Source organism: Pollicipes pollicipes, unplaced genomic scaffold (assembly GCF_011947565.3).
Source record: "Pollicipes pollicipes isolate AB1234 unplaced genomic scaffold, Ppol_2.1 Scaffold_4740;HRSCAF=5597_pilon_pilon_pilon, whole genome shotgun sequence".
NCBI classification, from domain to species: domain Eukaryota; kingdom Metazoa; phylum Arthropoda; class Thecostraca; order Pollicipedomorpha; family Pollicipedidae; genus Pollicipes; species Pollicipes pollicipes.
In genome coordinates this window covers 22,412,277-22,428,595 of record NW_023596545.1, presented here as the reverse complement: position 1 = coordinate 22,428,595, position 16,319 = coordinate 22,412,277, and the positions used below count along the sequence as shown (strand labels likewise).

The window sequence follows — 16,319 nt, the reverse complement described above, 5'->3', positions numbered from 1 at the left end:
ATGATAACTTTCCTTACATATTTTCCAAAGGGGAGGGCTTGAGTACCATCCCCCACAGCCTCCCCTTGCACGGCAGTTCTCACCCTTACTTGCGTGTTTACGTCTTTCCCCGCCGCTGCGACAAGTCTGTATCGGGCGTTGTAGACGGCTTGGGGTGCCCTAAACCTCCTGAATTGCTGTCTTTTTGTGTTCAAGCGCAGTGTGGGGGGGGGGGGGGGATTGGATGAGAAACATCTGGCCGGCGAAGGCTTCTAGAGCATAGGTTGTATGTGTGACCGTGTGTGACTGAGGTCCAGGAGCATGCTTGGTCATTCATTGATGGGGAAGCGGCTAAAATGTGGGTCTGGCGACAGCACATTTCGCAAAAAGCAAGGTAAGTAGATCTCGAGCGAATTTTCAGACTGAGCCTCTGTTATTCTAATCTTTTGCATATTTGTGACTTGATTTTGGGCTAAGTGACCTCGAAATAACACGATTAGTGCAAATTCCTATTCAGTGCAGGTTAAGTCGTCATTTACCATTACCCAACCGCTGAATAGGCTCGAATGGCGTACTGTCGTTCACGTCGCTGTCTAGCACACCATATTCCAGAGATGTTTTAAAGCGTTCCTCTGCTATCCGAAATTCCATGAACATTTTTTGGTTAATTCAACAGTAAGGCGTGATATTATGGCATACCCAGGTACCCAACAAACGGTCCGAGGCAATGGATAAGTGTTTTTACGAGATCGCAAACTGATCGATGGATCAGGCGAACCTTCTGTATAAAAAAACCTTTAAGGCGAAACTGCGAGCAGCGACAGCCAGAACAACTCAACGAGTCCAAAACTTTGATAACCAACCGTTGCTTCCCGCTACTCTGGCAAACCGAACCCCCCAACACGCGGCCTCCTTCGCTGTGCTGGTCCTCTCTCCGCGCGCTGACAAATCCGGCGCGGAAATGATGGCGCGTGCCGCAACAGGCGCATCAGTCACGCACCCGGCCTTTGAAAACAGACGACGAGTTCCCCGAACACCACTGCGGTCGAGACACTCTGTATCAATAGCGCGTGACACCCGACCTGTACAGAACCAGCCGGCCGGAAGTTTGGCGCGGCAGCACTGAGCCGGCGCTCGGGCGGCGTCGCAGAGACTGACATCCGCTGCTTGCCGCGCCACCCGGACAGCCGTGCGGTCAAAATGGCGCGCGGCTCACTCAGCACACAAGCGTCGCAGATCAAGCCAATCAGCCGTGCGCTGCGGGTGTGCGTCCGGGTTGGGCCGACCGTGAACAGATGCAGTGGATGAGGGAATCCAGTCGGACAAACACGTAAGCATCGTGAGTCATAATGGTATGCCGCACTTGAGTGTGCCATCCAACATTCTTGAAAATGTCGCTTGTCGCTGAGCTCGCATCTCCACAGTAATGGTGTTCTCAGCCCTGTTCAATATGCCTACCGGCAATGTCACTGTGCGGAAAACGCTCTGCTCGATGCTGTCGGAGAGCTGGTGAGGAGCGTCCACAGCGGAGGAGGGATATCGTCGCTAATTGCTGTCAACGCATTCAAGGCTTTCCGACAGCGTTGATCATGGTTTGCTTACAACAAAACTTCAGTGTCACGACGAAGGCCCTGATTGGCTTAAAAGCTGTTTGATTGGTTGGAGACAGTTGGTGCGTGGAGGACTGACTACCCTACCGGTAAACCACGGAGCGTTCCAGGGATCCATAGTAGTAGAATCCGCTATTATTCACCCTATTCACAACCGACTTTCCCCGTCACCCGTCACATGGACGCCTGATCTCATATGCAGATGACACTAAGATTCTGGACCATACTCCTCTTAACAAGCAGTGTTGCGCACTAAAGCATTGTCTGGAGGTACAAGTTTAGAAACTTCGGGCTTGGTTCAGACCAAACACACTGCAAATGAGCAAGAACAAAACCGGTTTTGTCTTGACAGGCTGCAAACGCAATGTAAAGAAAACCTGTGATTCTCACTACACGATATGTGGAGAGACCATCTCACCTTCTCGACGCATCAAATGTGTCGATGCGATCGCAGACTCAACGCTTTCGTGAGAGAGGGATGTCGCCAAAGTCGTGCAAAAACGCAATGTAATTATAATCTCGCAGTGCCGCCTCAGGCATCAGTTTACATTTGATGTTTTCAATATCATTATGGGAGCCATCGTTGTTCCACACACGATCATACTGCCTACGTCAATGGGGTGGCGTGATCAGGTGCTAGGCGCAGAGGATTCAAAGGGTTATATCTTTTGCAGGCAGGATTATCTCTGGTATGAACCACAGCCTGCATATAACACCGATTCTGGCATCTCTAGGCCGGCCCCGGGTTGATGACTTGGTAAAGAGAGGGGCGTACTAAAAACAATCAGTCCCAAGATTTTTTTCTACGCCGTTACCCAAGAACAGGTAACCAGGAGTGCCCCTCCCTCAATCCCAGCGACGCAGTAAACCGTACGTTAACACCAGAAAACATAAAATCAAGTCGCGGCACTCCCAGCTAGGAAGATGAAACAAACTTTAAAAAAAACAGGCGAGGAGGTGGAGCAGACCCGAGGGAATTGTGTTATGTGAGAGGTAAGGAAAAATCATAGATGAAAAGGCTTAAAGTAGTCATTAGCCAAAATCAGCTAATGACAGCCCGCTACAACCGCCCAATAATCTACAACCACTCAATTCCCCGTGTTAGTAAGGGTTATACAGTCACAAGTCGGGGGGGGGGGCAATTACCTGGTCATTTTTGTGCTGGGTTTTGAGCTGGATTTCCAGGGAGTCCGCCCAGCTAAGCAGAGCTTGTTGCTGGGAGAACTCCCGGACCCAGCGCCATGAATTTGGGTATATGTGCATGACTTTATATCAGAAATTGATTATGAAACATGAAGGAGGTCAAATATGAAGTGCGTTGGATATGTGCAGCACAAGGATGGCAATGTCTTCAAATATGTTTGTTACGTTAATATGTGTTCACGAAATGCTTGCGGATGATGTTCTTAACGATGGTTTTCGATACAGGGATATCAGCTATTCTTGGAAAATATGAAACCATAATGTCGTTCCACAGCTTGGGGCCAAGACAGAATGCTGTAAATAGTCTATAATTACGATAAGAGGAAGGTTGTTCTAAATGTTTTGCTCGCCTCATATCCATGTCATTGGATTCGTAGAGATTGTAAATTAAATCGAATGATGCAGGGAGCTGTGAAGTTAAAAATTTGTGCATCACAATTAGCATTTGAGATTTAGCAATATCCGATAGTTTCAAAATTTTGTATCGTTTAAAGATTGGCCCTGAGCTTTGCGGAGGATACACATTTTCTATAAGACGCACAGCCCTTTTTTGCAAAATTACCAATCGATCTAGTTGAGAAGCATAATTTATGCCCCAAACCAAGCAGCAGTAATTTAGGTAAGGAAGAATCAAAGTGTTATAGAGTAGATGTGACGTTGTTTTATCAATAAAGTACCTAACCCTACTTATTATTCCAATATTTCTACTTACTATGCTTGCAACAAAATTAGTGTGGCTTGTAAACTTAAGAGATGATACTTAACTTACTTAAGCAAACTTAAGAAGATGATAAGAATCATCCCGTCTGTCCAATTTCTTGTTTAGCCACGTTCCCCTGTTTCAATCAATGGCGACGTGGCCATTCATGTCAATGTCTATCCACCTATCCGGGCGCAGATTGGAAGCCATCAAGCGAGCCTTTCCTTACCGTGCCGCGGCAACTTGCAGCCGCCTGCTCTCGATCACGACTATCTCTTCATCTCTGACTTTTGACGGATACAAACTCGAATTTCCAAACGCAAATGTTAGGGCACGCGTCCATGCAGGTTACCTGTGTGACTGCATGCCATATTTATGTACGCCCATGATTTTTGCGAGTCAGTGCGGATCCCATATACTTAAAATGTATTTGCATTTATCTTGATGTGTGTACGCTAGGTTCAGCACATTCTGTTGTCAATTTGGAACATTTATCGGATTCATTGTTTGACTTTGTACCTATTTAATAGTACCGTATTCTGTCGTGTAATATTGTATCGTACCGCACTTTATCGTATCGTATTTTACAACATCCTATTCTACAGCCACGTCCATAATATTGTGTTCTATAGCATATTTTGTAGTATCGTCCTTTATATAATTTTTGTAATGTGCTGTAACGAGTGAGTGAATGATGTGAGGAATTGAAGCCGGCGAATGTTGTAATGAGCTGGAGATATAAAAAGCCACCTCGTGGATGGCTTTCGAGCAAACAAATACAAAAACAAATGGCATCTCCAATACCGCGTCGAGAACTGCAGCTGGTGGGCATAAACACAATCAAGCCTTTTACCTTTAACGGAGCGGGACACACTACGGGAAACGTAAAGAAATTAAGAATAATAACGAGCATTTCAAACAAGATATGACGGCGAAAGGCATATCCAAGCAATTAATTCGAATAGACGGGAATGAAACAATTGCAAGATGGTAACCCAACATAATTCTCATCAAAATAACATCATGCATGCAATGCCTAGTGCCTATCGCCCAGCTCACTCCGCTTTCAGCTAGCTTTGTGTGATGAAATGCCGCTTTAGCGCAGCGGAGCAATTTATGGGGCTCATTTCCTCAGGGACGTTGAACAACGTGTGCTGTTTTCCCACGGCGTGTTGCGTGCCTTTTTGAGCAAAATGACGAAATTGGTTATCAAGAAAAGAGAACAACAACTTTCAGGCCCCATAAAAGCTTCGAGGTGCCGTACAAAAATCATGGCTTTCAGATGAAGGCAATAAGGGAATCTAATAACGTTAAGCATGATAAACGACGATAAAAAATGGAGCTCGTTATGTGGTAAGACATGTTCGCAAAAACCCCACATTGTCGCGAGCTCAGAGTGCTACCAAACAGTATGCGAGACAAGTTCCCCCCTTCACTACAGGTCTGGCCACAAAAGTAGCGTGCCATCGATACGTTAATTCGCGCGGTACGTGGTGGGCCGGTGGCACAGCAAGGTTTCGAAAGTCCGCTCCAGGCACGCCTCACCCGATCCGCAGCTGCTCTTTCTTCTCGAACGACTCGGCCTTCTGGATGACATTGACGATGACGTGCTGCTCGCGCTCGTTTAAGGGCGCCGGCTTCCGGAACGTCTGCAGGCTGCTGGTCTTCACTGACCAGCCCGACTTCAGTCTGGGGATAGGAACAATGTACGTCACATGACAGTGTGCGCGGACTGCTGGTCTTCACTGACCAGCCCGACTTCAGTCTGGGGATAGGAACAATGTACGTCACATGACAGTGTGCGCGGACTGCTGGTCTTCACTGACCAGCCCGACTTCAGTCTGGGGATAGGAACAATGTACGTCACATGACAGTGTGCGCGGACTGCTGGTCTTCACTGACCAGCCCGACTTCAGTCTGGGGATAGGAACAATGTACGTCACATGACAGTGTGCGCGGACTGCTGGTCTTCACTGACCAGCCCGACTTCAGTCTGGGGATAGGAACAATGTACGTCACATGACAGTGTGCGCGGACTGCTGGTCTTCACTGACCAGCCCGACTTCAGTCTGGGGATAGGAACAATGTACGTCACATGACAGTGTGCGCGGACTGCTGGTCTTCACTGACCAGCCCGACTTCAGTCTGGGGATAGGAACAATGTACGTCACATGACAGTGTGCGCGGACTGCTGGTCTTCACTGACCAGCCCGACTTCAGTCTGGGGATAGGAACAATGTATGTCACATGACAGTGTGCGCGGACTGCTGGTCTTCACTGACCAGCCCTACTTCAGTCTGAGGACAGAGCACAAGCAACACACGGCAGTTTATATGCTGTTTAGCTTTCGTGATCACTGACCAGACATAACCCTGGACACAGCGATACAGCTACACCGGCCTTTGTCCCTCACTATCAAAACCGCAGGCTGGAAACAGTGAAATGGTTCATCACATGGTCGCACAAATTCACGACTGAACTTTGATGACCAGTTTTGACGTCTGAGCGGCATTTTGGCCATCTATAAAGTTTACCCAAGGGGAATGTTTCACATTTGAACATAGTGAAGCAAGGATCGGATGTCGTGAAGCAAGCTCACTTATAACTATTGGGATAATTTTACGTGGAAAAGACTGCCCCAGACAGCACAATTCTTTGTTTAGTAAATATGTTCCGCAATGCGTCATGGTTTGATTACGCCACCGTACTCTGCACAACATTGAGAGCCAAATGGCGGCCGTTACATCTGCAAATCGCGCTCACGGACGCCAGATATGAACGCCTCGACAACTATATCTTGTTTGGCCTTGATCATTGCATGCCTTAGGGATTAAATTAATTAAATGGCTCGCAGGATTAAAATGGCGTTATTATGACGTCATGAATGCCAAGGTAACTTTGAAATATTCTCCCTGATATAACGTTTTCCATTTTCGCGGGCGTGTAGCTCAGAAACGAGAGGGGCCTGGGTCTTAAGAAGTGCATGGTTGTAAACAAGACCAAAAGGTCTTCCAGATGGCTTCTTCGGTTCAGAACCCCATCTAAATATGGAAAATTCCCTTCAAAGTGGGTGTTCCACGTATAGGGCATATCTCACAAGCATACTTTAGTGAAACGTCAGGACCAGTTACGTCAATAAAAGCATTGAGTAGTGTCGCTGCAGTACCGTCAATGCAAAATAAAGGATGTTAATTTCGATAATTCTAGAGTCCAAATTACGCTGTTGATGCTTTGCAATACCACAACGTTTCTACCCTGCAATCGCGACCGCCGTCGTCATGACAATCGCCGTGCGCACCTTCACCGGTGCGACAAAAAAAAAACGTTTGTGATTGGCCTAGCGGGCAGCATAGGCCTGTCACCGAGATGCGGATTGGTTGAAGTTTGAACGAGTGCGTCGCCATGGACCATGTGATGCTGCCATTCACAAAGCCAAAGTGCGCCTTGAAAAGTGGTTCAAGCCTTCGTAGCATTTCTTACACAAATATTGACACATTAGTACGTTGCAAACATTACAGAACACACAGATTGAAAAAGCAAATGGAATGTATTACTTTCATGGCAGTGAGCGGGGAGTTAAATGAGATTTTTCCCGCAGGAGCGGCTTCCTCAAAGCGAAATGGCGAGCTAATTAGAAAGATTTCGAGAAAACTAGTATCACTCATGAAATCGCACGCGCACGATCCAACAATGAGTGAAAAGTGCAACAAAGGCTGGACACTCGCGTGTGCAAGAATTGCACACCATTGTTTAACATGCCAGAGAGGTCTCTTCAAAAAAACCTTGGAAGGGGTGGGGTCGCATCGACCCCCTCTCAGGGCGTAGGTTAAGGCCATGCCGCACTGTCTCCCCTCAGCTTCTGGTGGCCTTCAGCAGTGTTCTGCCTCTGTTGGGTCAAATCAGATGATCTTTCGGGCTATTTTCGCAATTGATTTGGCTAGACTGCATAGGAACGATTAAATCATGGTGGGGCAGCGACTTTGAATGCTGTGTTCAACTTCACCAGAGATGAAATGCAACTTCCCAGTGCAAAATTTCCTGCCGATGTTGGATACCGTGCTCAGCGATCATTCATCTGTATCATCTGTTGGAATTTGTTTTCGTTATGTGTAAACCCTGTTTTTTATTCACGCTGCCCATTTTGCCGTCGTTTGGCGGGCGACTGGCTTATTGTATTGTGCTTCACTCGTAATCCGTTGACGCCTGGAAACCGTCGGTCAAAATCGACGCTTAACCGAGCGGGCCAGCTGGTGTGACGATCGTTTATCCCAGACACATATACACTGTCAACCAACGTTTCTATTCGATGTGGCAATACGCTCAGTGGCGCTGTTGTGTGAACGACGAAGGTAGCAAACACAAACACGGCGGGCCGACGTTGTTACATTAAAGTGAAAGCTTAACACCTGAAGATGTCGAAGCAATCATCAGATGTGATAAAATAAGCTCACTTATATAGCTATTCGTATACCTTAAGAAGTGCATATGCTTCTCAATACGTCATCGTTGTATTACGTCATCGTGCCTTACACAACATTGATTGAGAGCCAGTTGACAGCCGTTGTAATTGAAAATCGTGCCCACGAATGCCAGATATTCCGATTCGACAATTATATTTGTATTGGCCTTGATCGCCGCGTGACCAATGGAATGGGAAGATTGGAATGGCGTTATAATGGCGTCACGGATGGCTGGGGAACCTTGAAATAGTCTCCTCGAAATCATCTGCACATCTTTGCAGGTGTGTAGCTCAGAAACTAGAGGGGTTCAGATGTTATGCAGGGCAGGGCTGTAAGCCGCACCGAATGATCTGCAAGATGGCAAATTGAGGTCAAAACCCCATACGAATGTGGGACACTCTCTTTAACAGAGTAGCGGAACATCAATATATGGTTCATACACATACATCCGCACACAGTTCTGCTCAGAAGTGAACAGGGATCATGCTTGTTTAGGTTTTGTGTCGCTATGAGCCATGATCACGTGGGGACGAGGTTGTAGAGCTGAAATGTGCCATTTTCGGAGAAATCTTACCTTTGACCTGGCGTAATGAGGTCGACATATCAATTATTAGTAATCGCGAGATCTTCTTGAGACTAATCGACTGGTGTTTTCCGCTGACCTCTATCGTTCTTAACCCGGAAACGGATTTCGTCGCATCAATCCCTCCCCTATGAGACCGTGTTACGAAAAAACGGCGATTCAGGGCAATGGTTAAAACCTTGCACAGAGTATAGCTAATGCTCACGAATAACGCGCCAATCGGTGATGAAGCCGGCAGTGTGGTCGATTGCTACTGAGGTGGACGGCCAGCACGCACAGTTTTGGGCTGCACTTGCTGAGCAAATGTCATGCAAATAGGACGATGATAATGAACACTAGGTGGACCATCTATGCTATGGTCGCGTCAGTGTACTGTTGAGCAATCTGGCCACATGCCACGCGTTGGACCCCACGACACCAGCCAGCATCGCTGGAAATCTCATCAAAGCTCTGGGCTCCAGAGCGTTTTCGGGTCCAAAGACAAGTATGTCATGCGCCGAAAGTGATGTTTGTAATCTGGGGATTTCCGGAACTCCCCCTGGGATGCCCAGCCCTGTTCAAAAGGCGAGGGCACCTTGAACCTTATCACGAATGTAAAAGCGCATCTAGCAGCAAGATCTGTGGGTCGTTCACTGCCGACCGAAGCTGGCTCTGGTAAAAATTTATCATGAGCTGAGCACGATTACATAAAAGTCTAACAGCTGGCCTGTTCATGCAATTAGGACTGTACCGGAGTTGCTATCCAGCTTATCTTACATGCATGTTGTTTGCTGTTTGGTTGCCGCTGTTACTATTCTTGCATGCATGTGTCTGTGCCTGTCCACGTGAGGGTCGGAAACATGCCTTCTCTGCACGCTCTAGAGTCCAATGTGTGCTTCTCTCTTCTGCTTTCCGCACACAAACCAACTGACAAACCAGCAAGACAACAACCGGCAAAAGACAGACTAGTTCCAAAGGGCGTCGGGTCATCAACCAGGATATCTAGGTCACGCCTTCACGGATGTCGCGATTCGAAATATTTGTAAAGTGCTCCGTGTTAGGCACCATCAGTTTTAGTACTGACCACTGCAACTTCGTAATGAATGGTATCATCGTCGTACGCCAGCAATTGACCGGGTCGATGCTGACTCGGTAAGTGCACTAATTGCGGTTCTGATTTGAGGGCGTCGATTAAGGTGTGAGCTTGCCTGGTGAAGGCCTGATAAAGGCCTGGTTCTGCCCTAGTTTGGGTAGGTTCATTGAGTTATGAGTTTGCTATTCTATGATGTTTATTCCTAGTTGTTTCCACCCCCGGTGATTTGGTATCAGACTGCTGTCTTGTGGGATCCCGGATGAAGCGATGGACTCGACCTCAGGGCTTAAGGATTCAGACACGGATGCAGTTTGAGACTTTGACTCAACCTCAAGTCTCGGGCACAAAGTGGGACTCGTGACGACGTGGGGAACGTCGGGAAGCGTTCCACACACCTTTCATAATGTGGCGGACGGGCCCCTTTAACCTTAGAGACCCCATATTGTCGAACGCGTGCACACGTTCTGGCTAAGCGAGCAGGGAGTACAAAACATCAAAGAGAACGCTAACCGTATTCGCCATGGTCGTGGGCACCGGAAGCTCTCCCAAGTTGAGGGCCGATATTCTCTTTCCGGCCTGTGTTGGTTCTGACAAGTATGCATTGGATCAAAAGCCTGCGAATTTCACTGCTTTGGTCGTGCGGTGTTACTTGAATCATCACCATTTCGAATTATTTTACGAGTTACTGTTCTTGCTTTTGGACATTGGCGGTGGGGTCAGCGACCCGTGAAATGCAAGTTTCTGCTTGTTTCTTCAGACGTCAGTAACAATAGCTAGTTATTTGGCTTGTACTATCCTGACTGATTCGATGGCATTTCGCTGCCAAGTATATTTCAACCTGCTATGTGCTCACCAACATACCTAGCCTAAGAATATCGGAATCTACCAGTCTGAAAGAGATCAATGCGCTGTATGCATCCACCTGAAAACTTACGCATTACTTTCAGATTGGTTTGTACCACACAATATCTTGCAGGTACCTAACATGTTAATGCCATGTAAAATTCGTCACTTACTGGACTAGTCTGTAAACGCTGACATGGTTTTCAAGAAATATGTGACATCTGGATCGGGTAAAAAATGGGCTGCAATCCGTGGCGGCACTTTTTATAAACATTAAGCTGCCGGTTTTATATGTAATGGTCTTATACGGTGCTGAGTATAAGTTTCGATCCTTATTTCTCACGAGCATCACATTTCCGTGACACTGCACAAATATTACAAGCATTCCTGTCATTCAGTCTCTGACGCGGCCTGACACCCAACATGCAGCGTTGTACTAATGGCTGCCAGAAATACAGGCAGCAAAGCCCCAAACCACATATTGAGCATAGACAGGAAGATAACTGTCGGTGAGAAACAGTGCTCATAACATCGGCCAGATAACTATCTTTAAATGCACATAACGTAAACAACGTTGCTGAAACTAAATACCAAAGCTACGTTCCAAAGTCGATCTACGACAAAGGTACAACGATTCCGAATTCACAACGGTTGTAATATCCTGGGATTTTGCTGCTGCTTAAATCATTGCGTTAAACTTGGCGTTTGAAGCACCATGGTCCGTCGTTGCGTGTCAATGTCCCACTGTTCTACCACTTGTTCACCAAGTGGAGTGAACTTATCATTACCTCATAAACCTTCCTCCTCGTAAGCCTTTGTCTCCAAGGTATTCATGAAATTAGCCAGGGGCACTATGTTTCGGTCTCCTTACACAAGATCTCCCTTGGCATAAATTACAAGAGATCTTATATGCTACGTCCTTTCGCGCACGTTTGCTTTTCAGTCATTTAACACATGCTTGGTAAACCCCAATCCCAGCTGTTCAGGTTGAGGTCTCGAGGGTTGATCGAAATAGCCCGAACCTTAACATAGGACCATTGGTCTTTGCTACTCAACGGCGATTCAAGCCACTCCATGCAACGGCTACATTCACAGTTTATAGTTTTCGATCTTTGAACGGGAGTTTGACATAGACACAATTTGTTAGTCTCGCCTTTCTAGTACTTCTGCGCGAATCAGCGGTCTTGTTTCGTTGAGAACGTGTGGACCGCAGCAGGCCTCATTCGGTGCTCCGGGTGTCTGTTCTTACGTCATACAAGGGATATTTTGGCACCACTACGCTCGCACCACTGGGGTTGGAATGATATACGTACCGCTTTCTAAGTAGTATAGGTTATGCGGCATCGTGGCCACGGGTTTAGAGTGCAGGTCCGCGCCATTTGTTTCACCCCCGTCTGTGCCTGACCGCGATCCTGGCGGGAAGTGCGTCGTTCACCTGCGCGCCGCCACTCCACTGTTGCGAATGTTGCGAATTTTCAGTCCTGGCCGATGGCAAAATAAATAATCCAAGAAGCAGAGAAAATTGCTGTCGTCTTTTCACAGTGTCGCTTGATGGCCTTCAATATCTGGCAGCCCATTGGGAATATGAGTTTTGATTGCGTGAAAAGCTTCCGTCAAAGTTCTGGTAGAGCTTTTTTAATGGCGTATACTTAAAGTGCGTAAATTGGGTGGCTCGAATAAAAGGTCCCAGTTACTTTTTGGTAGTTTGAGACACCAGTAGAACTTCTAAAGGATGACAAACTTGTCCCGATGCATGCAAATAAGATCCTGAACTTAAAGCTGCCACCCAAATCCAACAACCCGACCGTCAAGCGTGAAAACAGCCCCTCAACTAGAAAGGTCCCTCTGAACTGACTCGGCTCCCTCCTCGGCGGCAGCCTGGCGACACCACCGTGGCTAGCTGAGGAGTGGATTATTTGCAGCAGCATTGCCCTTGGAACAAGACACGACGGCAGTACCGAATGATGACCGGCCAGTGACATTGCCCAGCATCCCCAGAGCTTAGACAGCGGTCCAATTTCGAACATCAATGGACCCAAGTGCAGTACGACAGACGCCACTGGCTCTGCAACGACAGTCAATGGTAAGTTTTAGCGCGGTGTGGCGCGGGCCAGGACATTGATTGCTCCGTTTGCATCGGCGGCTGCAACACAAGCAGGTTGAAGCAAACAAATGAGGACAAAGATACTAAGAAATGCTGCATACAAATGAATCTCATATCCAGAGATAAGCAGCCAGTGGCACTTCCTCGTCACTCATGCAATACAGCGAAGCACTGCTGGGGATGTTCCCAGAATTAGAATCTCTGGAACTTGGAGGACGTCCTCAGCCTGTGAGTCGCTACGCCGGTCGCACCTTCGGGTGCGACGAACTGCTGAAACGTATCCAATGCCACCGTGAATAATAGATCGGCTGGACGCCGCGGGAAAGGTGTGCCAGCTGTGATCTCGCCACAAGCCGACTGCCGCGCGCAGCGACATTTCGATGGGATTCCATCTCCGTCTTGCTCGTCGTAAATTCCCAAGAGGGAATGGATCGCATCGAAGCCTCCTTCACGGGAATGGAAACGGTTTCGGCGGATAGAACGGGCGATATCATCTGTTCCGTTACCATGCATGTATTTCGGGCCACTGAGGCGGATCCTGTTGTGATTCAGAGCTCTCACTAAGTACGGCTTGTTGTTCCTCCTCTGAGGTCACCGCTCAAGTGTGTGCGCAAACATGATTAATTTGGCCGCGTTTCTGCGCCACGCCCACGGCTGTGGACACAGCAGGCGGCTTTCAGCCAGTGACAAGGCCACCCGTCCCATGGTAAATTGTTTCCCAAATCCCATACAGTAAATGGAAGAAAATGCGCCCAGTGCGTAACTGCGTAGTAAGAGCGTATTGGGTCATGCATCACTTAGCTTGAACAATTCGTTCTATTCAACAGCGACGTTAAATCGACGTCTTTGATGAAATTGGTTCGTTTTAGGCCCCTGTGCGCTTAACTAGTGCGATTTTAAAATGGTTGGATATACAGTTTCGCTCTAGAGAACCTTGATACTTACCAGGCATACCAAGTACGTGTTTGGTGGAAAATAAAACCGATAGCGTCGCATGCGTGCGTCTGTCTCTACTTTTACACATTACAACCAATCACATTCAGCCACTTCATTTCAACATCAATGACATCAGCTAACCGTCTATGCATGGAGTACCCAGTCACCGTTTGGTTGCCTGCCAGTCTGTCAGTGACCCCGCTTCTCCCATCGCGCCGACGTCGCCCGACCACCGGCTGCACAGGGTGGCCGGGTGACTTGGCCCGCCAGGCCAGCGAGGCGGCCACCGGACACGGCCGAGGGGCGCCGGCGGCGCGGAGCGGCACTCACTTGGCCCGGAGCGCCAGCTGGCGGTCGTTGGGGCACACCCACGGGTTGTCCGCGGCCGGCCGGTGTCTTCTCACCTGGGACGACATCGCCGCTCCTGCCGGACACGCCCGCGACGTCAGTGGGGTCAAGGACATCCCAGCACACGGACGGGGAGAGGTGCGAACGAGGCCTTTTCAGTTAGCGTGAATTAACAATTTGACCTATGTATACCATCAGAGCGGAATTGCCCATCGGATTTAACACTTAAATTTCAAACGGCAGTAAGCAAACGAATGAGGCTAACAAAGTGAGGAAAGGTAGTTTGTTACAGGTGTTGGAGGACTAGTTTCAAATAATTCACCTGATGTGGTTTTGACCTTACAAGACGCTTACATAATCACTGATACATGTTACAGTGATACATGTTACAGTGATCACAAAGAAGTGACCAAAGCAGCCGGAATGTGGTCCTTTTGCTTTGGTCGACGATCAAGTCTGTGCTAAGGTTATGCCGATAGTATTTTCATGATCTGGCCTCAGCTGATCTTCATCCCCAGTGACGTCAGTCAAGGTAACGAGCATTATTATGGACTTGGTGTGAAGACTTAAGTCAAAATGTTTATAAACAGCCTTCAGCCTTCGGAAATACTAGTCAAAAAGAATATGAAAATGTGGTTCGTACCCAGCAGAGACCACGTCATAACGCATGAGTTTTCTATACTTCCATCGTGCAAGCCCTAAAAACCAGGTCAAGTCAATGACCTCACCTAAAAAAGCTTTAAATTTATCGGTTACATACAATAATATTTCAAACTCCATCGGTCAAAATTAAGTACGACGCATACAAAAGTTCGGCAGATGCCTCCGAAAACTCTTAAAACATCGCAAAACTGAAATCAATGGGGGCCGCTTTTGCAATGGAAACGGCTAAGGACATCACTGTAAGCCAGGCCTGGATTTTCACAGTCGCTGCTTACCGCTGCTCTGAAGAGCTCTCATCGAAGGCGTCACATTTGGCAGGCCGTCCCCACATTTGTGTCGGTCTCGCCGCCGTGGATGCCGTCAGTGACGCAGCCGGCGCTAGTGGTGCGTCAGAACAGCCGCATGGCAGCAGAATGGCTCATTTCTCCCATACTGGGAGCGGGCGCTCGCCCTCTGCTGCATGGGCACTTTTTCAGGACGGCATGATAGCTGTCCCATATTCTCCCTCAACAATATATGGACTCGGCCAGTTCCACTCAGCCTAATTGTCCTCACTTTAATGACGCGACGCTGATGATTTCGACTGTCTCCGACACTCCGGGCGAGTACCGGAGAGGCTATGACTCAGACAACAGACAGTGGGTCTCGCTCAACCCACTCAACCGGCGTCGAATGCATCACCTCGCATGACGAGAGCGCGCCCTGCGACCTGGCCCGGCGCCGCCCAGCAGGCGCCGCCTTCGCCAGGTGGCCGCAGGCGGCGCTTCGCCCTCGAGCGCGCCCGTCGCGCGGGGCGGCCGACGGTCTGGCCGCAGGACGTGTTTAGGGGTCAGCGTCGCGGCCCCTCGGCGGCGAAGCGCGGATCGACACCGCCGACGGACGCGGGCCGCTGGCGGCGCGCCCCGATCAGCTGTGGCAGGTGTCGCCATGCATCATTTGTGGGGACGAGGTAAGAGGCTGTTACGGTCGACATGGCCGGGTTTATTCATGACGGACCCTGACGCGTTGGCATTTACGCCGTGGTTTACGATGGTTCGGGTCGCGTACCGGAGGCAGCAGCGGCCACTGCTTGCTCACGAGCTCTAACACCTGGATGGTGGAGATTGTCGACGGTTTCAGTGTCGCCGATGCAAAAAGGGGGCTTCGCTGACCCAGTCTTCCATCTGCTCGCCCGCCATGCACGGGATCGGCCAGCGGCAGCAGATATTTAAGAATGTATGCACCTATTCACCAGCAGTATTTAGTATCATTGCCTCGCCTTTAGATTGCATTTCAAGAGACACTACTTGAATTTTAACCACTCTTTCAATGGCAGCGGTGCAGGTGAACACGGGTCGCCACCCCTCCTGCCACCCACAGTGGTTCAGGCGCCTCGGATGGACACGCGGTCGGTTCCGTGCCAGCGTGCAGTGCATGTCGTGGCGGCGAGCAACAACGCCAATAGCATGTACGTGAGCCGGTGCACCGCCTGAGGTCGATGCAGCCGGGGCTCCGCGCGAGCGCCAGCGGAAGTCCGCGGCGGTCATGCTCCAAACGTCGCCCCGAGCCCATCGGGTCCGGTCGTGACAACGCGGAAACGTGTTCCCCTGACGCAATATCCTGCTACTGGAGGCCGAAGCTCCAATGGAAATGCGCATCAGGACTTCCGAACGGACATGTCCGTATGCTAATGCCGGGCGCGCGCTTTGTTTCGTGTCTCTCCTGCATATGCATTGACGCTAAATAGCTGCAGTTGGCGTACGAAACGTCATAATAATCCACGTAGTCTGCAAATGGAATATGCTCGCAGATCCCCAGCCTCCCATTATAGCTGTGCAC

The 16,319-nt window shown here is 48.9% G+C and overlaps 1 protein-coding gene across 1 annotated transcript in view; it reads right to left on the bottom strand.

Moving 5' to 3' along the window:
• LOC119098064 (rab effector Noc2) overlaps window positions 1–16,319 on the bottom strand; it is a 51,485-nt gene that overhangs the window by 13,835 nt on the left and 21,331 nt on the right. The window contains exons 2-3 of the mRNA XM_037220991.1: window positions 13,821–13,914; window positions 5,038–5,181 (exon numbers count right to left, since the gene is read on the bottom strand). Coding sequence (XP_037076886.1) covers window positions 5,038–5,181; window positions 13,821–13,906 — 230 coding nt within the window. The 5' untranslated portion in view covers window positions 13,907–13,914. The remainder of the gene's footprint in view (window positions 1–5,037; window positions 5,182–13,820; window positions 13,915–16,319) is intronic.